Source organism: Hippocampus bargibanti, linkage group LG09 (assembly GCF_051943395.1).
Source record: "Hippocampus bargibanti isolate YZ-2025 linkage group LG09, ASM5194339v1, whole genome shotgun sequence".
NCBI lineage: Eukaryota > Metazoa > Chordata > Actinopteri > Syngnathiformes > Syngnathidae > Hippocampus > Hippocampus bargibanti.
The window spans coordinates 19,663,407-19,684,394 of record NC_142742.1 but is presented as its reverse complement, the minus strand read 5'-3'; the positions used below and the strand labels follow the sequence as shown (position 1 = coordinate 19,684,394).

Genomic DNA, 20,988 nt, shown 5'->3' with positions numbered 1-20,988 from the left:
TGCAGCCAATTGTGGTAACACGCATAAAGAAGGTGTAAATTTACACAAATTCCCAGCAGACAAATCAGCCCATTTCCAACGGAGCTTGTGCGCCATCTTGTGCATTTTCTGGGCACTACATTGGAGTCCAGATTCCATTTGATCCAATTGATACGGAAGGACTTCTTTAATCGATCGCAAACATTTATGGTTTCCTCTTTAGCACTATTTGAATCATATTCTTAACTGTATGAGTAACATGAAAGCATCTTCTCCGAATCTGAACTCTCTGAAGCCATTGTTTTGATTCTGGAGCAAGGCAGTTTGTGAAGGAGTATCCTGGCGTGACATCACGAACAAGGGGGCGGGACTTTCTGAATCTCTCCAGTTTTGAGCTCATTACTGGTAGTTTTGGGCAAATGTAAATAGTTTTTTTTTGTGTTTTGCGTTTGACTAAACTATCATCCTGCGTGTTTTGCGTATTTTAGGTGCGATAAATCGTTTTTCTGATGTCAGTTAGGAAACAAAAAAAATGTGTCGGTTGTCCTTTAATTTAAATGGCTTGGTCACTTTTGGAATGCATGGATGAGTGTTGAGTGTTGAGTCTCCTAAAATGTGATTATTTTAGAAGTAGGAGCTTTCAAAAGCCCGACAGAGCTGATAGATTAAAAATGTGTGTTTGACCTGGCAATAGAATATTAAGACCATGATCCACCAAAGTCATCAAATTATCATATCTAAAGTCTGTAATTTAATTATTTTTTATCCCGTAGTTTGTGACTGCGTGACAAATTCGCCAATCAGGGACGGGAGATAGAGAAGGCATGACTAAATAACGTTTAATCATTTTCCCCTACACCACATGCAAACGCGCCATCCTTTGCACTTGGGCTGCAGCACACAGTCTGAGTGCTTAATTCTTGACCAGATTATTGAACTCCAGTTAGCAGCATAAGACAAAACTAAGTACAGTGATGCCTCGGCTTACGAACACACGGAGCGCCACAATGAGTGATGTGTCGTTTGCGAACGAGCCGGTTCTTGGAGCTCCTAACCAGGAGCTGGAAATGGCAGCCGGCTTTTTTTTGTCCTCTATACCCTGCCCCCAGTCTTCTGTTCAAGCTGCACGCGATTGGTAAGATCCGTGAGGCAGCCAGTTCTAACGATAAAGCTGCCGAAGCTTACAAGGAATCATTCCTCAAGTTGGTGGAAGAAGAAGGCTACGTTCCTCATCATGAAAATAGTATATAATGATGTGGCGGTCCAGATCTGCCCCCCGTGCCTCAAGTTTGACATTTGTGGCATATAGGATGAAAAAAAAAAATAATGTCTAATTCTATACCTGCTTTTTTATTGAAATTTGCAACGGGCAAATTTTCATGAGTTTTTGCCCACTATGAAGTTTCACAGAAATCTGCAATGGTGTCTGTGTAAATCCTGATGACAAAATAAGGGGATGTCAGGACAATACCTCGTGGCCTTAATCTAGGCATTTATTGTATTGATCCATGTCTCAATATGCATTCGAGTCTTTGTCCTAAATTTTCCAATCCGAACTTGAAGTCAGCTGACGTCCAACCTCCCCCCCCACCTAAGTGCGCTTCACTAACGTCTCCTTCTCCAAGATGAACGTGCAAGTGGATTAACGGTATGAAGCTCAACAAGGCTGACAAGCATTGCCCCCTTTAGCCCCTGCTGCCACTGCCCTCGACACACTTTGGTGAAGGTTAGATCTGGAGGCCTGTCAATCAAATGACACAAGTGCTCACCGCGGATGAGCAGTGATGCTTGCGCGGGTCGCCTCCGTCCAACACTGCTTGACGTTTGTGACTTTCTTCTGCGTGCTCTCTTCAAACGCGCAGTCTTGAGTTTGAAATGATAATGGCAGCGGTGATTGTGAGAAGTTTAGATAGATTTAGTCACCATTTGGTGGATTTGTCAAGTGGACATACACGATCAAGTCCAAATATTTGCTAAGAGTGAATTGAAGTTCCTATGACCACCCCCACATCCCAATGAGGGATGTGGGGGTGGAATTCAAGTCAAACCATTTTCTTACTCTCAGACTGTATGTTTTCTGCAAAATTCTGATTCACCCTTTCAGGGACAGCGGTTACAACAGTGGACAGCTAATCGTGTTATCGGGTTACAGGATGTATGAAAGGGTTGATATTACATTGGTGGAATATTACGTATTACATTGATGGACACAATACGACTTCAATGGACAGTTAGGACGGCGGAAAAAAATCATTGGCACCACCCTACCCAGTCTTGAGGACTTGCACACTGCAAGAACCAAGACAAGGGCATGGACAATCCTACCCTCCACACCCTGCCCACCACCTTTTCAGGCTATTCCTCTCAGGCAGGCGCTACTGATCGATGTGCACCAAATCCAGCAGATATTTAAACAGCTTCCCCCTAGCTATTAACTCTCTAAACAGTAACCCAAACGGCATAGTGTCTTTGCAATTTTGCACAAACCTGTTGAACAGCATCCTGTTATACAAATACAGTAAAGTCTCGTTATATCGATATTCTCGGGAGTCGGAAAAAAATATCGATATAACCGGACTATCGATATATCCGATCCTGCGGCATGTAATTTTTCTCCTTGCGTTCATAGAAATAGTATCGTAATAAGCAGTACTATCGATATAACCGATATCGATATAATGAGACTTTTCTGTATAATATGTCGCTCCAGCTCTGTACTCACTTGAACCACTGTTACTGACCAATATAATCTCCAGCACCAGACACTTTGAGGTGCTCAAGGACATCTGCATAATTGCACGTGGTGTATTCCAAATACAGCGACTGATCACTGATATCTGTTATCATATTTCATTCTATCGCCAATCATTTTAGCTCTGCTTTATACTTTACACAGTTGTCCCTGAGAGGTGCCACTTACCTTTTACAGTGATACCTCGGTTTACGAACCCCTTGGCTTACGAACTTTTCGATTTACGAATGTTAAATTTATGAACATTTTACCTTGGCACACAAACAATTTTTCGGGATACACACGGAGCTGCCACAATGAGTGATGTGTCGTTCGCGAACAAGCCAGTTCTCCTAACAAGAAAATGGCAGCCAACTGTTTTTGTCCTTGTTGGGTTATTTTTTTATCGTTCGCCCTTGGTTCATTGCTTCGACGGGTGTTGATGGAGATCGATGGTTAAATCATCAGGGAGCCAGGACTTCAACAGAAAGTTGATTTAATTTGGGAGAGCTGGAGACATTGTGTGTCGATGAGGAGGGAGCGCATGGAGAGAGAGAGACGAACGGGCTGCAGGAGTATTTATGCGGCGCATAGTAATGACGCGACAGGATGTGGCGTAATAAAAATGCGACATCGTGTAAAGGAAGGCAGGATATGACATACGAGGAAGTTCAAAATGTAAACAAAGATTACAGAGCGATGTTTAGAGATGTTTGTATGGCGAATTACCCTAACAGTCCTCTATTCCCCGCCCCCAGTCTTCGGTTAAAGCCACGTGATTGGTCAAGACCGCAGCAGTGAGAGAAGGTAGTTTAAACATTAAAGAGACAGGCAGACGACAGAGAGACAGTCAGAGAATGGATAGAAAAATGAAATTTGGACTTGTTTCATCTTTGATATTTAAAAGGCAGAGTGTAGACTGCAAGAATAAAATTCCCATCAATCAGGAAAAAGCTATCAACGCAGCTAAACAAAACACAATTGATGAGGAGCAAGGTTAAATTATCACAGAGAAAGCACCTACAAGGGATCATTCCTCAAGATGGAGAAAGAAGAAGGCTACGTTCCTCATCAAGTTTTTAATGCTGATGAAACCGGGCACTCCATTCCATCAAGCCATTCACGACCATCAACGGTAAATAAAACGACTTTATTATACAGTACAGTTTATTTCTTTAATTATAATACCATAGCACATTTATTATACATAAAACAAGGTATATTATGTGTAGTTTTAAGGCTTAGAAAATTAGAAAGTAGAAATGTATGTTTTATGGGTACTTGGGAACGGATTATTCTCATTTTAATGGTTTCCTATGGGAAATAATTTTTGGGATACACACTTTTCGCCTCACACACTCTGTCTGGAAACCAATTTAGTTCGTAAGCCAAGGTATCACTGTATATTGTCTGGTAACTGGAATACTGGATGGGAGTTTTTTTTTCCCACCAGAGGTTCATGAAGCAGCGACTCCCTTTCTCAACCTTCTGTGATCTCAACTGCTGTCTTGACAGCAGTTGACAGATGGTGCAGACTCCTGAAGTCTGCAGCCTTTGTGAAGGAAAAGCACCCTCAGGAGAGCCAAGATCAACTCAGGGCAACGCTGACTCATAGTGGCTTCTCTGTCCGGAAACAGCCGGGGACAACTACTCGGAAGTAACAAGGGAGGAAGCTTCACAGATCAAACAGACACTTAATTGGACCAATTTGCCCACTTGTATCTTTGATCCATCTGCAAGCTTAATCTTGAATGCCTTCGTGTTTCAAACGTATCCGCGGGGCTGTGCAAGACACACACTGGCAGTAGACAGGACAAACATCTGTCTTGCCAGACAGCAGCTGCTCTGTCCACGTGTTATCCATTAAAACCAAGTGATGTGGCAGTTTTTTTCCCCTTCCTCCTATCATCCTAACCCAGACTGTGCTCGGTACAAGAATGCAAGGCTCAGGCGTTATTCTCCCTCGACCATTGAATTCCAGGAAGAAATCATTCAATTGCTCCATGGTCCCTGAGACAGTTGAGGGGTAAAAAAAACAAAACAACAGATGACTAATTTGATTGCCGAGACCCACCGTGTAACAACTGTGATGTCTGCATTAGAAAGGGCTGTCTACCTTCATTTAGTCTTTCGGATTGGACCTCCTGGAGTGGAACAGACCGAGGCCACCCAAGTCCCAAAAATGTCATGTATGTTAGTTGTGTGAGTTACAGCTTCAGAAAACTCCCGGCACAAAACAGCCCAGAGTCTGAGCTGAGAAGATGTACGCCTGTGTTCCATTTATAACAACAGGGAGGCTTGAGTGTTTGCTTTTTTTTCTTTTTTAAAATCCCGATACATGACCCAGAATCAGCGTGCAACTCTAAATACTCATGGCTTGTACAGTTATTCACAGGGACAACCGCGTTGCAGATGATATCATTCTCGATTTAGCTTCCATTTTGATAAGGTGGATTAAGCAGGTCTGACCGCAATAGTACAGAGTAACTGCGCTTTTATAATCATCTGTTCTATGCGCCACTTTTAAAGTTCAGCCTCTCAAAAAAAAAAAAAAAATCAAATCTCAGTACCCTCTTGGACTTTGTGATACTTTCTGTAATTTGGTTACCTCCCCCCCATCTATCCCAAAAAAGAAAATAAAAAGTGAGGAAATGGGCAGTAAGGTGCGTGAATGGTTCAAATTCACGGCCCAGGGGCCGCATGAGGCCCGCCACATTTGTTATGTGGCCCACGAAGGCAAATAAAATGAGTCAGCTTCCATGATCCTTTCTTACGTACCAAAATTATCATACATAATGAATAAAAGTGATATTTTGCAATCACTTTATTGCCCTGTTTGTACTCACTTGAGGGTAATTGCACAACTACTTGACTGATTTCAAAATTACTGAGCTATCGTCTTTTTTGTGTATGTACAAGTAATAGGATGTGATGATGAAACATTTATTCGGTTTCACTGTCTTAACGGCTATCTAAGGGAAGTGGCCGCGACAAGAATGAGGTTGACAGGCCTTGGTTCGCACATCTGCCTCACAGTGCAGAGGTGTGGGGTTGGATTCTGACTCCAGCCTTCCTGTGTGGAGTTTGCATGTTCTCCCCCGTAGCTGTGTGGGATTTCTTCGGGAATGGTTGTTTGATTATGTGTGCCCTGTGACTGGATGGCAACCGGTTCAGGGTGGCCCCCGCCTACTACCCAAAGACAGCTGGGATAGGCTCAAGAATGCTTGCGTGAGGATAGGCCAAGCATGGGCAAACTACGGCCCGCGGGCCGCATACGGCCCGTTATGCTTTTTAATCCGGCCCGCCGAACTTGTCAAATTATAGTAAAAACAGTGTCTGAAACTCATGACAAAAAGTTAGCAGACAACAGGTCAGATAACTGAAAAGTTGCCTGCCCCATTTTTCACAACTTGAAACACAATGAGACAACTAATCACATTAAAAAACATTGTCACGAAGTATAAAGTTTTTTAAATCAAGAATGTACCTACTACAAATGCTACCTTGCTAAATTTTCGGTAAATGTGCATGGCTGTAGATTTTGCTGCAGTAGTCAATTGTCATTGCGGTGCACAATGCAACGTTTGCATTGCTTCCTACGAGCCACTAAGCCCCTTTCATAAGTCTCACGTACACTTTACAGTCACGGTTTGATATAAATTTACGTTTTATAGCGTCACACATGTTGTTAGCTTCTTTTGAATCTTTCTTCTGGGCTGAGGTTCTGTGCATCTATTTTGGAAAATGACTTTATAACTTTATAACGCTTGCGAAAGTCCGGAAGAAAGAAGCAGGCTTCTGATTGGCTGCCGTGCCGAGTATGCAAATTTCAACTGCAAGTAGCCTATGTCTGTGTGCTCGGCGATCGTACACGTGTATTGTTTGTGCGTGAGGGCGAGGGCGTCAGTGGAGAGTTTGTAGAGCGCGCGGTCAGGACAATCCATCCATGATTTGGCGGAATTTAACACAAGTAGGTATTATTGAGCTTGAATATTTCGTTGTGTAATATGTTTTGAATGTTGAAAGTGATTCCATTTTTCAATAAATGTTGATTTCTTTAACTTTGCCCCTTCGATGAAAACTTCAATGAAAATAAAAACAGACGCGATCTTGATAAATCACAGTGCATATGTTATTTTAATCTCTTTCCATTTCCACCTCCAAGTATCTGTGAAATAGTATGTAAACGCCATATTCCTTGAGACAAATTTATTAACTGATCAGGGATATTATTCACATTTGAAATACAGTTAATAAATTGGGTTGTAGTGTTCTTACTGTGCTATGAGGTTTGTACACACTGCATTTAAAGGACAACCGGCACCTTTTTTTTGTTTCCCACTGAAAAACGTTTTATAGCATCGAAAATACCCAAATCAGGCAGGCTGATATTTTTAGTTCAATGAAAAACACCAATAAAGATGACTTCAAAATGAATCCGGAAATGGCCATTTTCAGAAGGTCCCGCCCTCTTGTTCGTGACGTCACGCCAAGACGTCTTGCCTTGCTCGAGAATCAAAACAATGGCTTCAGATTCGGAGAAGATGCTTTCTTGTTACTCATCCAGTTATGAATATGATTCAAATAGTTCTAATGAGGAAAGCATCAATTTGCAATTGATTAAAGGTGTCCTCCAATATCAATTCGAGCCGTCAATGACAGCAATGTAGCACCCAGAAAATGCAGAAGATTGTGCCCAAGCTCCGTTGGAAATGGGCTGATTTGTCAGCTGGGAATTTGTGTCAGCGAATATCAAATAGTTGTCTTGGTGCAACACACAACCATTGCGTTATGTGTTTTTCTTCTAATTTCGCCATCAACACGGATCAACACGAAGTTTTCAGACTAAACAAAGTACCGCACAATGCATTGTGTGCCGCTTTCTCGGTCAGGGGCGGTCCAAACGTGACGTCACATGGGGATCGTCATCAACTCGAAAACAAGACTTCATGAATATTCAGCGCGAGTCTTAAAACGTAAACCATAGCTATATGCTGTGGAATCTTTGTAAAATACTCCCAGTCGAAGTCATTTGAAGTGATTTTACAAATTATGGACATAACCTGTTCGGAGGCGTCGGTTGTCCTTTAATTCTTTAGGTTTCGTATTTCCGGCCCAAACATTCCCTCCAAATGCTCGTGGCCCGGCCCCTCTGTCAAATTTTAGAACCCAATGTGGCCCGCGAGTCGAAAAGTTTGCCCACCCCTGGGATAGGCGGATTAGAAAATGGTTGGATAGATGGATGATTTTTTTTTCTGCCTCAGTTGACAATTTATTTGTTGTGTGTAGTCAAGAAACACGGCACCAATACAAAGGATACACTTCAAAACCAAATAATACACTGCCGCCAGTGCATTAGCCATAGTCGGTTTTTATTTTAAAATTTGTACACGTGGGTAGCATCACGGTTACCTTGACTTAACTTGTCAGCAGAATTTGAGGTTGTCCACACCGATCAGGAAATGTGATTATTAAATTCAAGCAAGTTTAACAATTATTGCATCAATGTCAGCCATGACCATTTTCAAAGCACATTAAAGGCGTAGGAAAAAAATCGCAGTTAGCACACCCCCACACAATAGGATAATTGGTCAGTATTCGAGCTAGCCGACAATTGGGGTTTTCTTGACTTTGGAAGAGACGAAAAATGCTCAGAGTTCCGATTGTTTCTATGTTTTTGATTCACCACCGAATAAGAACACCTTGCATGTTCAGCCCTGCAGTCACTTACAAAATACAATTACAAAGAACCTCAAGTGACTGATATTAAAGCGCTGCAGTGGAATTATACAAAAAAATAAAATCACGGTTATTTAAAAACGCAAAAAAATAAGGTCAACAAGTTTAGTGCCTTTTGAAGTATTTAAAACTTGTCACCACTTGCTTGGAAAATGAATCACATCTGTAATAAGAGAAGATTCATCCATAACGAAAAACATACACTTTCAAAAAACAAGCGCAAAAGAATTGTAAACCCAGATAAGGAGTGCCCCCCCACCAATCACCGCCACCCCAACTCCAGTAAACGTGTAAAAGGCCTTTACTGGAAGAGGGATTATTTTGTCCAAAAGAGTTAAACACGCCCCCAAGTTATGGGTCCATCAAAGAATGCGTGTGTGTCTGTGTGTGTGGGGGGGATACACAGCCGCCTTTACCCCAGCAACGTTTGTGTTGCTTTCTGCTGACTGATGCATACAGGCCCAAAAGGTGAGTCACTGAAGTGGATGGTGTTGGTGGAGTGGGGGGGAATCGAACGGATGGAGGGGGGCAGTGAATAATAATGCGAGTAATGTCTGTCTACTTCACAATGCGGGGCACAAGAGGGTCACAGAGCGCCTAAGAAGGCGAGCTCTTTGTTCTCAAAATGCCAGGAGTGATTTCGGTAAAACCACGAGACGCGGCAGTTTAATTTAAGCACCATTTTCTCACATTGCGGTAAAATACAGTATATATGATCATGAATCACACATGTGTCACAAGACACACACACACACACACGCACGCGCACATGCATGCACACACATACGCATGCACGCACACGCGCACACACACACACACACACACACACACACACACACACACACACACACACACACACACACACACACACACACACACACACACACACACACACACACACACACACACACACATCCATTATCTTTCCTATCTTATCAAGACATTTTAGGGTGTTTCTAAGTACATACAGTGTAAGTGGTATGGGATGAGTCACTACCCATGGTAATTATAGCACAATAAAAACCTCAATAGTGAGGTGACTCAGCAACAGAACCAATGACGCAAACACTTATGAGCTATTAAAAGTTGCAGAAACCAAACACATCGGAGGCAGGAAACACAAATTATCACACATCACAAGTGAGACGCAGATGCTGAAACCTAGCCACTGAGGTCGACGTGGAACAACTCAAACATTTCTGGTCGCTGTCAAAGATTACAAAGAAGGAAACTCATTCGCACATGTTCTTCAAGTGATCCACAGATGTCATAAAATAAATACATACTGCGATTATTGTTAGAGTTACTCTATGTCAGATATGGGCAAACTACGGCCCGCGGGCCACATACGGCCCGTTAGGCTTTTTAATCCGGCCCGCCGAACGTGCCCAAATTATAGTAAAAACAGTGTCTGAAACTCATGACAAAAAGTTAGCGAACAACAGGGCAGATAACTGAAAAGTTGCCTGCCCCATTTTTTCACAACTTGAAGCACAATGAGACAACCAATCACATAAAAAAACATTGTCACCAACCATGAAGTCTTTTCTTTAAATGAAGAATGTACCTACTACACATGCTACCTTGCTTAATTTACGGTAAATGTGCATGGCTGTAAATTTTGCTGCAGTAGTCGATTGTCATTGTGGTGTACAATGCAACGTTTGCATTGCTTCCTACGAGCCACTAAGCCCCTTTCATGAGTCTCACGTACACTTTACAGTCACGGTTTAATGTAAATGTACGTTTTGTAGCGTCACATATGTTGTTAGCTTCTTTCGAATCTTTCTTCTGGGCTGAGGTTCTGTGCATCTATTTTGGAAAATGACATGCAATTGCACGACTTTATAACGCTTGATAAAGTCCGGAAGAAAGAAGCAGGCTTCTGATTGGCTGCCATGCAGAGTATGCAAATTTCAACTGCAGGTAGCCTATGTCTGTGTGCTCGGCGACGGTACACGTGTACTGTTTGCGCGTGACGCCGAGGGCGTCAGTGAGGAGTTTGTTGAGCGCGCGGTCAGGACAAACCATCTATGATTTGGCGGAATTTAACACAAGTAGGTATTATTGAGCTTGAATATTTCGTTGTGTAATAATATGTTTTGAATGTTGAAAGTGATTCCACTTTCTTGAAATGTAAATTTCTCCACTGTGAGACTAATAAAGGCATATCCAATCCAATCCAATCCAATCCAATCCAATAAATGTTGATTTCTTTAACTTTGCCCCTTCAATGAAAACTTATTAAAAACAGACGCAATCTTGATAAATCACAGTGCATGTTATTTTAATCTATTTCCATTTCCTCCTCCAAGTATCTGCAAAATAGTATGTAAACGCCATATTCCTTCAGACAAATTTATTAACTGATCAGGGATATTTTTCACATTTGAAAGACAGTTAATAAATTGGGTTCTTACTGTGCTATGAGGTTTGTACACAACCGGCACCATTTTTTTTGTTTCCAACTGACATCAGAAAAACGTTTATATAGCATCTAAAATACCCAAATCAGGCAGGCTGATATTTTTAGTTAAATGAAAAACACCAATAAAAATGACTTCAAAATGAATCCGGAAATGGCCAGTTTCAGAAGGTCCCACCCCCTTGTTCGTGACGTCACGCCAAGACATCTTGCTTTGCTCGAGAATCAAAACAATGGCTTCAGATTCGGAGAAGATGCTTTTTTTGTTACTCATCCAGTTATAAATATGATTCAAATAGTTCTGAAGAGGAAAGCAGACATGTTTGCAATCGATTAAAAATTTATTCCGTGTCATTTTGAGGCATCAGGGGGGGAAATGTCGCACCCAGAAAATGCAGAAGATTGCGCCCAAGCTCCGTTGGAAATGGGCTGATTTGTCAGCTGGGAATTTCTGTCAGCTTGTTTCAAATAGTTGTCTTGGTGCAACACACAACGATTCACCATGGCGTTATTTATGTGTTTTCCTTCTAATTTCGCCATCAACACGAAGTTTTCAGACCAAACTAAGTACCCAAAATGCATTGTGTGTCGCTTTCTCGGTCAGGGGCGGTCCAAACGTGACGTCACATGGGGATCGTCATCAGCTCGAAAACAAGACTTCATGAATATTCAGCGCGAGTCTTAGAACGTAAACTATAGCTATATGCTGTGGAATCTTTGTAAAATACGCTCAGTCAAAGTCATTTGAAGTGATTTTATAAATTATGGACATAACTTGTCAGAAGGCGTCGGTTGTCCTTTAATGCTTTAGGTTTATATTTCGGGCCCAAACACTCCCTCCAAATGCTCCTGGCCCGGCCCCTCTGTCAAATTTTAGAACCCAATGCGGCCCGCGAGTCAAAAAGTTTGCCCACCCCTGCTCTATGTCCTGTCATTGATGTTTTTTAAATTGTGAATTTTACTGTACTGTTTGTAGTATAATATATATTGTAATCTATCTATCTATCTATCTATCTATCTATCTATCTATCTATCTATCTATCTATCTATCTATCTATCTATCTATCTATCTATCTATCTATCTATCCATCCATCCATCCATCCATCCATCCATCCATCCATCCATCCATCCATCCATCTTTTTTATGAAATAATTCACAAATTTAAAAAATCTACGACAGGACATAACTGTAAGAATAATCGCAGTATGTATTTGAATGTTGAATGTTGTCAATGAGAAATTGATGTGAAATGAGACGTCCACACTGATCATTGATCCATATGTGGTTCTGTCGTCGTGCAGCATTTTGTGGAACCAGGTAGTCTTTGCACCATCTTCATGAAATAATAACATGAATGTTTCTTTTACAACTACCACACTATTACCATACATACATATTTATCTAGACTGTTAATAGCTACATTATTTATATTCCATTAGTTATAACCTTTATGATCATCATAGTTTTACATCGCGATCCATATCCATATCAGTGAAGGTTTATTGCACTAATTGTGAATTTTTGAAATGATATGGTCGTCGGTATACGTTCCGAATGATGTGTCGATCTTACTGTGGTGTCTACTGCAGAGACAGGCGTAGTTGGAACATGTTTGGAGGTCGATTCGGGCGCCTCCAGCACCACACATCCCTGGGCTCCCAAGGTGATAATAATTGTGCCACAACCTCGCCTCAGCAGCTCCTGGGTGGCACGACGTGCCTCCTCCACGTTATTTACTGATGATCCTGTCAGCAGCTCAGCCTGCATGGAGGCACAGAAATGATTGAAGATTCGTAAGACAATCGGAATACAGAAGAGGGTTATCACTGTATTTAAATTAGACAATATTTATTGGCAATGCAGACCTTATTTTCGACAGTGAATCTTTTGTGTGTGAGCATTCTTGAATGAGTCAGCTTCTAATTGCATCCCGGGTACAGTCAGACAGACATTTCTTGTCTAGGCTTTGTGTAATCTCTCAGCACTCTGTGGTGGTAATTTTTCATTATTTTTCATCATTTTTTGGAGAGGGGTTGGAACAATATTTTACTGTGATGCTGTATCTGTCAGCAAAGTGACTGAATGGGAAACGATTTTTGTAATTTTTTTTTTTTTTTTTGGGGGGGGGGGGAGTCTGTACATGTGTGACAGGTGCTTCAGACGACAGAAAAAAATAGCAATGAATGTTATTTTGTATATTTTATCGAATTTGAATGTGTTCATTTGTGTTTTTTTTTATTCTTATAGAATTTGAATACTGCGTGGGTGAATATATTCATTGATATCTCTGATGGGAAAATATTAAGTAACTCTTATTTTATAAATCCAGTGTGTGAAATGCAGTTGACACCTTGCGGCGAACTAAGAGAAGGCAAGAAGGCAAATTTAGTTGTGTGCATTATCAAGCTTTGATGCTTCAGAGAGACAACACACACACGCACGCACGCACACACACACATGAGCCGACCACCAAGTTCTTCACAAACAACATCCAGTATTCCCACAAATGATAAAGAGCATTGCATTTGTTATATGTATATAATCATTCGTTTATTCAAAATCAAAAGTTCATTCGCTAAATGTGCCTTGTTTGAGTAGCAGGTACGATAATTTCACCGACAATTACATTTAAAACAATAAATAAATAAAACGGATATAGCATTGTAACAACATGGGTATAATATTTTTAAAAATAAAAATTTATAGTGTCTTTTTTAAAATGAACAAAAACATTTCTACACATCATCTCCTCAATAAATATTGTTGAATATTTATTAATGTAACGGAAGGTGGAGATGTTTATGCAGAGACACAGACAGTCTTTGTGTTAAGCTGTCAAAGAGCAATTCATTTGGGCGCTTTATGTCGTGTAACAAATAGCCTACGTGGGTTGTAGCAGAGACTGCGGAGGGAAAAATCACTCTGACTCGTGGGGGACAATGACTTAAAAAATGCCTGAGCAACCATTGTGACAGGCATCAGCTTGTGAATTAAAAGAAATGTCAAATGCATTGAAAAGAAGACATACTTGAAAATGAAAAACAGCGATGCCGTATGTGTGTTTAGCGAGCTTTAGAAAGATTCTATCTATCTATCTATCTATCTATCTATCTATCTATCTATCTATCTATCTATCTATCTATCTATCTATCTATCTATCTATCTATCTATCTATCTATCTATCTATCTATCTATCTATCTATCTATCTATCTATCTATCTACCTACCTAAGTACCTACCTAACATCCATCCATCCATCCATCCATCCATCCATCCACCCACATCTCTGTCACTCTCTCTCTCTCTGTCTGTCTGTCTGTATCTCTCTCTCTCTTTAACAGAACTGGAGAAACAAGGACGTATAGTGTTGGGACTTCGAGAAATTCTGGTCAAAGTGGAGAACGTAATACTATTCAGCCACATGACAAATGCTGGACGCAATCATCGTCAGTCAGCCACAATCATCATGTGAACACATTACTAGAGCAGTTGAAGGTTCCCATGGCAATATTTCAATCACAGTAATCACAGGTCGCTGTGAATGATTAGGCCTGACAATTGTTAAACAGACTGGCTGCCTTCAGGCAAGACTCTTCCCGGGATTGTAAGGAGATCACTAGTGGTTTCTTAAAAACGGAAAATATATAGAGAAGAAAAAAAACTCCTAAACAGATGGCGCTAAAACAAATCTGCTTTCAATGTTTTTCTCAGCAGTCCTTCTCAACAATGTACTGCTCTGGTCGCTTATGGTCGATTTATTTTTTAAACATTTGAGGAAGCAAATTCAATAGGAGGAGCTCATTTGCCCTCACTTGACAAGTGGAGTGACTTTCCGTCACTATTTCAGTGGTTGAGCGAATACACCGTTCGGTCTTCTCTTTGTTCTGTCCGTTGGGCCGAAGATAAGACCAGGCTTTCTTTTGGGCAGGCAAGATCCTCAGATGCACGTGAAAGATGTCATCGACCCTCTCAGAAAGTTCTTCAACATATATTGGGAGCTTTTGATGAAAGGGAGCGCCTGTACATAATCCTTCTGATGTTCCCCACACCCTGCCCCCGCCAAGTCCATCTGCACCCTGGTTACAGTGAGACCACACAGGCAAACAGACACATGAACACGCATCTGGGCGGCGTGCGTGCCAGATAACCTTGCGGGCAGGGGTTCAAGCAAGACTGACAATCGTGTCAAATGGCGGTCTACCAATCTGGTCCTTTTTATGTTTTTTTTTGTGTCGTATCAAAGTGAATCGTGACCTTAGACAAGTTCGAAAATAAACCACATATCACTGTTGAAGTACTCGCAGCTATGCAGTTTTGTCAGGCATACGTGTGCTCACGCATATGCACACGCACACACACGCACGCACACGCACACAAGGACACATGCACGCGCGCGCACACACACACACACACACACACACACACACACACACACACACACACACACACACACGCACACATACACACAAAAGGCATTTTGTTTGTCATCGGCATTACTCCAGGGCATTAATCTACCCCCCCTGAATCCCTCTGTGTACAAGAATAAAACCAGGTTTCTGTCTGTCGTCATACAAGATTAAATGCTCACACACACACACACACACACACACACACACACACACACACACACACACACACACACACACACACACACGCACGCACGCACGTACGCACGCACGCACGCACGCACACACGCCTTTGTTGCAATAGAGGCAAAATTAAAGGCAATTGTGCACAACACATTACGGAGGCGGAAGCTTTTATGACGATACATTGTACAGGCATAGCCAAGACGTTAAGAATGCTGATAGAGAAGTACAGAGAAGGTCAGAAGGAATTGCATTGTGTCTTTGTAGATCTGGAGAAAGCGTATGACAGGGTGCCCAGAGAAGAGCTGTGGCATTGCATGAGGAAGTCTGGAGTGACGGAAAAGTATGTCAGAGCGGTGCAAGACATGTATCATGACTGTAAGACAGTTGTGAGGTGTGCTGTCGGTATGACTGGGGAATTCAAGGTGGAGGTGGGACTCCACCAGGGGTCAGCTCTGAGCCCCTTCTTTGTTTTGCTATGGTGATGGACAGGCTGACAGACAAGAATCTCCTTGGACCATGATGTTGGCAGATGACAATGTGATCTGTAGCGAGAACAGGGAACAAGTGGCGGAGAAACTAGAGATGTGGAGATATGCCCTGGAAAGGAGAGGAATGAAGATCAATCGCAGCAAGACGGAATATATGTGTGTGAATGAGAGGGATCCAAGTGCAAGAGTGATGCTACAGGGGGAAGAGATAAAGAAGGTGGAGGATTTTAAGTACTTGGGGTCAACTGTCCAGAGCAATGGAGAGTGTGGAAAAGAGGTTAAGAAACGTGTCCAGGCAGGCTGGAGCGGCTGGAGAAAAATGTCAGGTGTGATGTGTGATAGAAGGGTTTCAGCTAGGATGAAAGGAAACGTGTATAAAACCGTGGTCAGACCAGCCATTATGTTTGGACTGGAGACAGTGCCACTGAAGAAAAGACAGGAAGCAGAGCTGGAGGTAGCAGAGCTGAAGATGTTGAGGTTTTATTTGGGAGTGACCAGGTTGGATAGGATCAGGAATGAGTACATTAGAGGGACAACTCATATTAGAGGCTTTGGAGAGAAAGTCAGAGAGGCCAGACTGAGATGGTTTGGACATGTCCAGAGGAGAGAGACTATATCGGGGGAAGATGCTGAGCCTTGAACTGCCAGGCAGGAGACCGAGAGGAAGACCGAAGAGGAGGTTTATGGATGTGGTCAAAGAGGACATGAAGGTAGCTGGTGTGAGAGAAGAGGATGCACAAAACCGGGATAGATGGAGGACATTGATTCGCTGTGGCGACGCCTGAGGGGAAAAGCCGAAAGGAAAAGAAGAAGCCAAGACGTGCTGAATGTCTTTTGAATTGTTTTATTGTTTTGGCTATAAAGGGATTTTTTTTATCTCAAACAATTCTACATACATTTTATTTACCATTCCATTCAAATAGTTGTTTATGTGAACTCACTGAGAAGCAGTCTATTGAGATTGTATGAAAGGGGCCGGACGAAAGTAAAATAGATCAATAAAATACTCAATTTTGATTCATTCAGTCAAAGACATAAATGGCATGGCATTAAAATGTACTTATTATTAAGAATAGTACACAGTGGTCTAGACTTGAAGAGTATCCGGGGTGGCTCTATAAGGATACACCTTAATTATATGATCTCATTCTTTGAAAAAGTCATGCAAACATAGATAACAATAAATGTCATTCGTCTGTGTAAGCTCTCAGTCGTACAGGAGTGGTCCATCGATGAAAAGGTTTCTTTCAGCCGTCAGCTGTACAGATGACGGCTGAAGAAACCTTTTCATCGAATAACTGTCATTCTATCAAAATGACCAACATTGCTGGAGGAGGGTTAAAACTGCACCGACCAACAAGAGCTATGTACAACAATCAATGTTGAATAAAATGACATTTAAATATGCATTTACTGCACACATTTGCTGTGGCGACCCCCTGAAAGGAAAAGCCGAAAGGAAAAGAAGATTTACTGCACACATATCACATCTAAGATAAAAACAAACACACGTCACAAGAAAGCTTCCAAACAATACAAATACTTACATTTATAATTTCATCGTATAGTTTCGAGTGACGAAATCTTGACGGCTTACTTAAAAAAAAAGTGTGGACTGATGTGATATGTGTTGGCACGTGATTGACATTATAGTACTGTGAACAATTGTAATGACAGTTTTATTTACAGAATGATATACTGCAAGAAAAATCAGTTTCAGTGAAAATCGTTATCTGGAAGAAAATTGATATTCCTGAGTGTGTTGCACCATCATTTAGTAAAGTTATATTTGTTACGAATGAAAAAAAGCTCTTGGCTGAGGCATATGATGAACTATTCATTAATCAGAATCAGAATCATCTTTATTGCCAAGTATGTAGAACACACAAGGAATTTGTTTCCGGTAGAACACGCTGCACTAGTATCGTCGTCAAAAAAACTGCTAATCACCTGGTTTCGGACTGTCCTGAATGTGGCTGTGTATTATGATTCCTATCTAGACATGTATTTGTTTGTTTTTTCATAGTTGCTATAGGTGCAATGATGAATTGATGAGTTGACGTGTGTGTCGACGCTTGAAATCAAAACGGATCTATGTGGGAAAGGAGAACTGAATCAACTCGCGTATACATTCATGGATGCCACAGCGGGTTGTTTACATTCAAATTGAGCTTGCAGCAGGCATTTGTGATACCATGTTTGATGGATGATGACGCCTTGGATGGGTAAATGGAGACTTTGATTCTCTCTTCTTTCATGCATAAGTTCTTCTAACGACAAGGCATACACACCTGGCTACTTGTAGTCTTTCTGCTCTGCAACACGACATCAAATAGCAGTTCACATGAACCCCAAAGGCTGATTGACTAACCCAAAAAGCACATCTGCTCTGTTGTTGTCACTGCATTACCCATCAAAACACACCCACTTTCACTCATCTGTCATCACCCCACAACCCAGTCATACCGTGACTGTAAAAGGGCGGCGATCCCGATTCTCATTGTTACACCAGAATGTTTGTTACGTTTAAAAGATAGAGTGATATAGACTCAGGTGAATCATTGTGGAAAGGTGTACTGTATGCATGTGTGGGCTCTCTGGAATCTTCCGGGGCCACAAAAATCGTTCTAGATTGGTAATGTATATCATAACAGTCACATTGTAACTGGATGCTCAAATTATTACAAAAAAATGAAAATGTTTGGAAAATTTAAGCAGTCAATTAATGGTCAGGAACAATAAATGCTAATTTTTTGATGGGGGAAAAGAAACAACAGAAAAGTATGATTGATCACCTCAGACTCATTGCAGCAAAACACATCAGAGAGCCGATAGAAATCAGGATCCAAATCAGGGATCGCTGGCGCCGGGTTGAATATTGTAGTAACTGCAACAAGAGTCAGTTGTCAATGTGATTGATAAGTTTATCTCACATTTGTTTTATTTATAAAATTGTACGCATGAAGACTTTGTGACCCATACCTCAAGGTTACATCATGTAAAATAACATTGTCCTGAATTACACATTTTGTCCTGCATTACACATTTACTAATTACTTGATAATTGCCACCATCCATGTTTAGTGTCTGACCAAACAAACTGTTGGTCAAGCAGAATCCAAAATTAAGTTGATGTGTGCTCCCATCTGGAAAATAAACGTGAGTATAAAATGGTTCCAGAAAGTGCTTTCATCTGCATAACATAAATATTTGGCATTTAAATTTAAGATCTTTGCATTTGGCACATTTCTACACGATCAACTTTCATCTCTTTGCTGCTGTGAAATGTAAATTTCTCGACTGCGAGACTAATAAAGACAAATCCAATCCAATCCAAGGGTGTGAGTGACCTTAATTAACATTTAACAATAGAACAGGAAAGATCATCAACTCCGTTCCTGGGGATTGCTCTACTGTAAAGTTGAGGTGTAAACGCTTTCATAAAGGCGTCATTTTAAATGATTTTATTAGCATTGGGAAAAAAAAAACATACTTGGAAAATAGCTGGTAGAACCAGGATCAGATCCTTCAGATAAAACTGTTGCATTCCCAGAGTGACATGAGGTTGTATAAATGGAATTTGCATGACTACATAAAGTCTAAACCCAATACAGTACAGTGGACGTGTCAATGTGTGAGTGACATCCACTCTGACTTTTTCCGTGTTTATATTTAAGAGTAGAATATAGACATTTGGAATCAACTGTACATGTTGCACATCACATCATGACGCATATTAATGAGCAGCAAGCCTTAATGCATCTAATGCTGCGATTCATTTGTATGGGTGAGGAGAATACCGATTTAACAAAGCGATTAATTTGCATCCCGCTGGATACAAAATCAAGGCTCTTGCAAATGTCTATGTGTTAGGGATGTGTATATTCTTGTACATCAATATCTAACCTGGCTTTGGCCCAGTGTGTATGCGGTTTGGGAAAGTGTAAGTATGTGTGTGTGTGTGTGTGTGTGTGTGTGTGTGTGCGAGCGCGTGTGTGTGCGTGCGTATGTTTGCGTGGGCACATTGGAGAGCATCTACGTGGGTTTGTGCCACGTGGCGCTTTGAGGTAGATTTTAGGTGGAAATAATGGCTTCCACTTCAACATACACAATCAAAATGATCATGTCGAAACATGACATGCTCACTCTTCAAAAATAATAAAACTGTTTCTGGGCTATGAATATTTGGATTTGATCTTAAGTGCCTGGTGCAAATCAAAGGTGAAGTGTGGTGTCTGCGGATGTGATCAAGTTATCTTTTGGGATTTTTTTGTAGGCATGTGCAGTTAGGAGTTTGCGCCGTTATGGGAGTGAATACACCTAACTTGAGACCATGCCAGAACGGCTCCACTCATTTTCTGCAGGAGAAGCAAATGGTCGACAAGGCAGAGGCATAAATAGATTAGCTAAGCAGAAGATCTACAAATGAAAAGTACATCTAGAAGGAATTGCAAGAAGATCCCTACGTGTGGATGATTTTAATTGAGCACTGTTAAATGAGCACTTCGTGCATGTGTGGAAAAAAAAATAATTCAAGAAATGTTGATTATAATGACCCTAAACAACCGGTGCTTTAAGCGCAGCAAATATGACATCATTCTGTTTTTAATTAGCAAATTTTACAAGGTTATCTGCTCAATTGTTAAGATCTGGACATTAGTAGAAAGTGCTAGGTAATATTGTTAAAAATGTGGAACTATGGTATTTTTAACTGACATCAGTGTACATTTTAAACCATAAAATCACCAATTTATGAAACAGTCTAACTTATATTGGATGCTCATGTTGTTAATAATTTTGACATTTGCTTAAAATCATGGACCATTCCGAGGAGTGTGTAAAAATGTTAGCTTGCTCTATCTGTTCCTGGATCATCCATCTGTGCCGTGATTACAGTGTTTGCGCCAAGCGTGATATTTCCAGTGCTGGTGGCAAATAATTGAGCTCTTGAAGAGTGCATGGAATAGCTTCCAAGAGAATGCTAAGGATGGAATCTAATCAATATGCAGGCAATTGTGGCTTTTGTGAAATC

At 41.1% G+C, this 20,988-nt stretch overlaps 1 protein-coding gene across 1 annotated transcript in view; it reads right to left on the bottom strand.

The window, feature by feature from the left end:
* The window catches only part of rbks (ribokinase), a 42,445-nt gene that overhangs the window by 4,564 nt on the left and 16,893 nt on the right, over nucleotides 1-20,988 (bottom strand). Inside the window, exons 7-8 of the mRNA XM_089004657.1 lie at nucleotides 18,752-18,843; nucleotides 12,449-12,637 (exon numbers count right to left, since the gene is read on the bottom strand). Of these exons, the coding sequence (XP_088860783.1) occupies nucleotides 12,449-12,637; nucleotides 18,752-18,843 (281 nt within the window). The remainder of the gene's footprint in view (nucleotides 1-12,448; nucleotides 12,638-18,751; nucleotides 18,844-20,988) is intronic.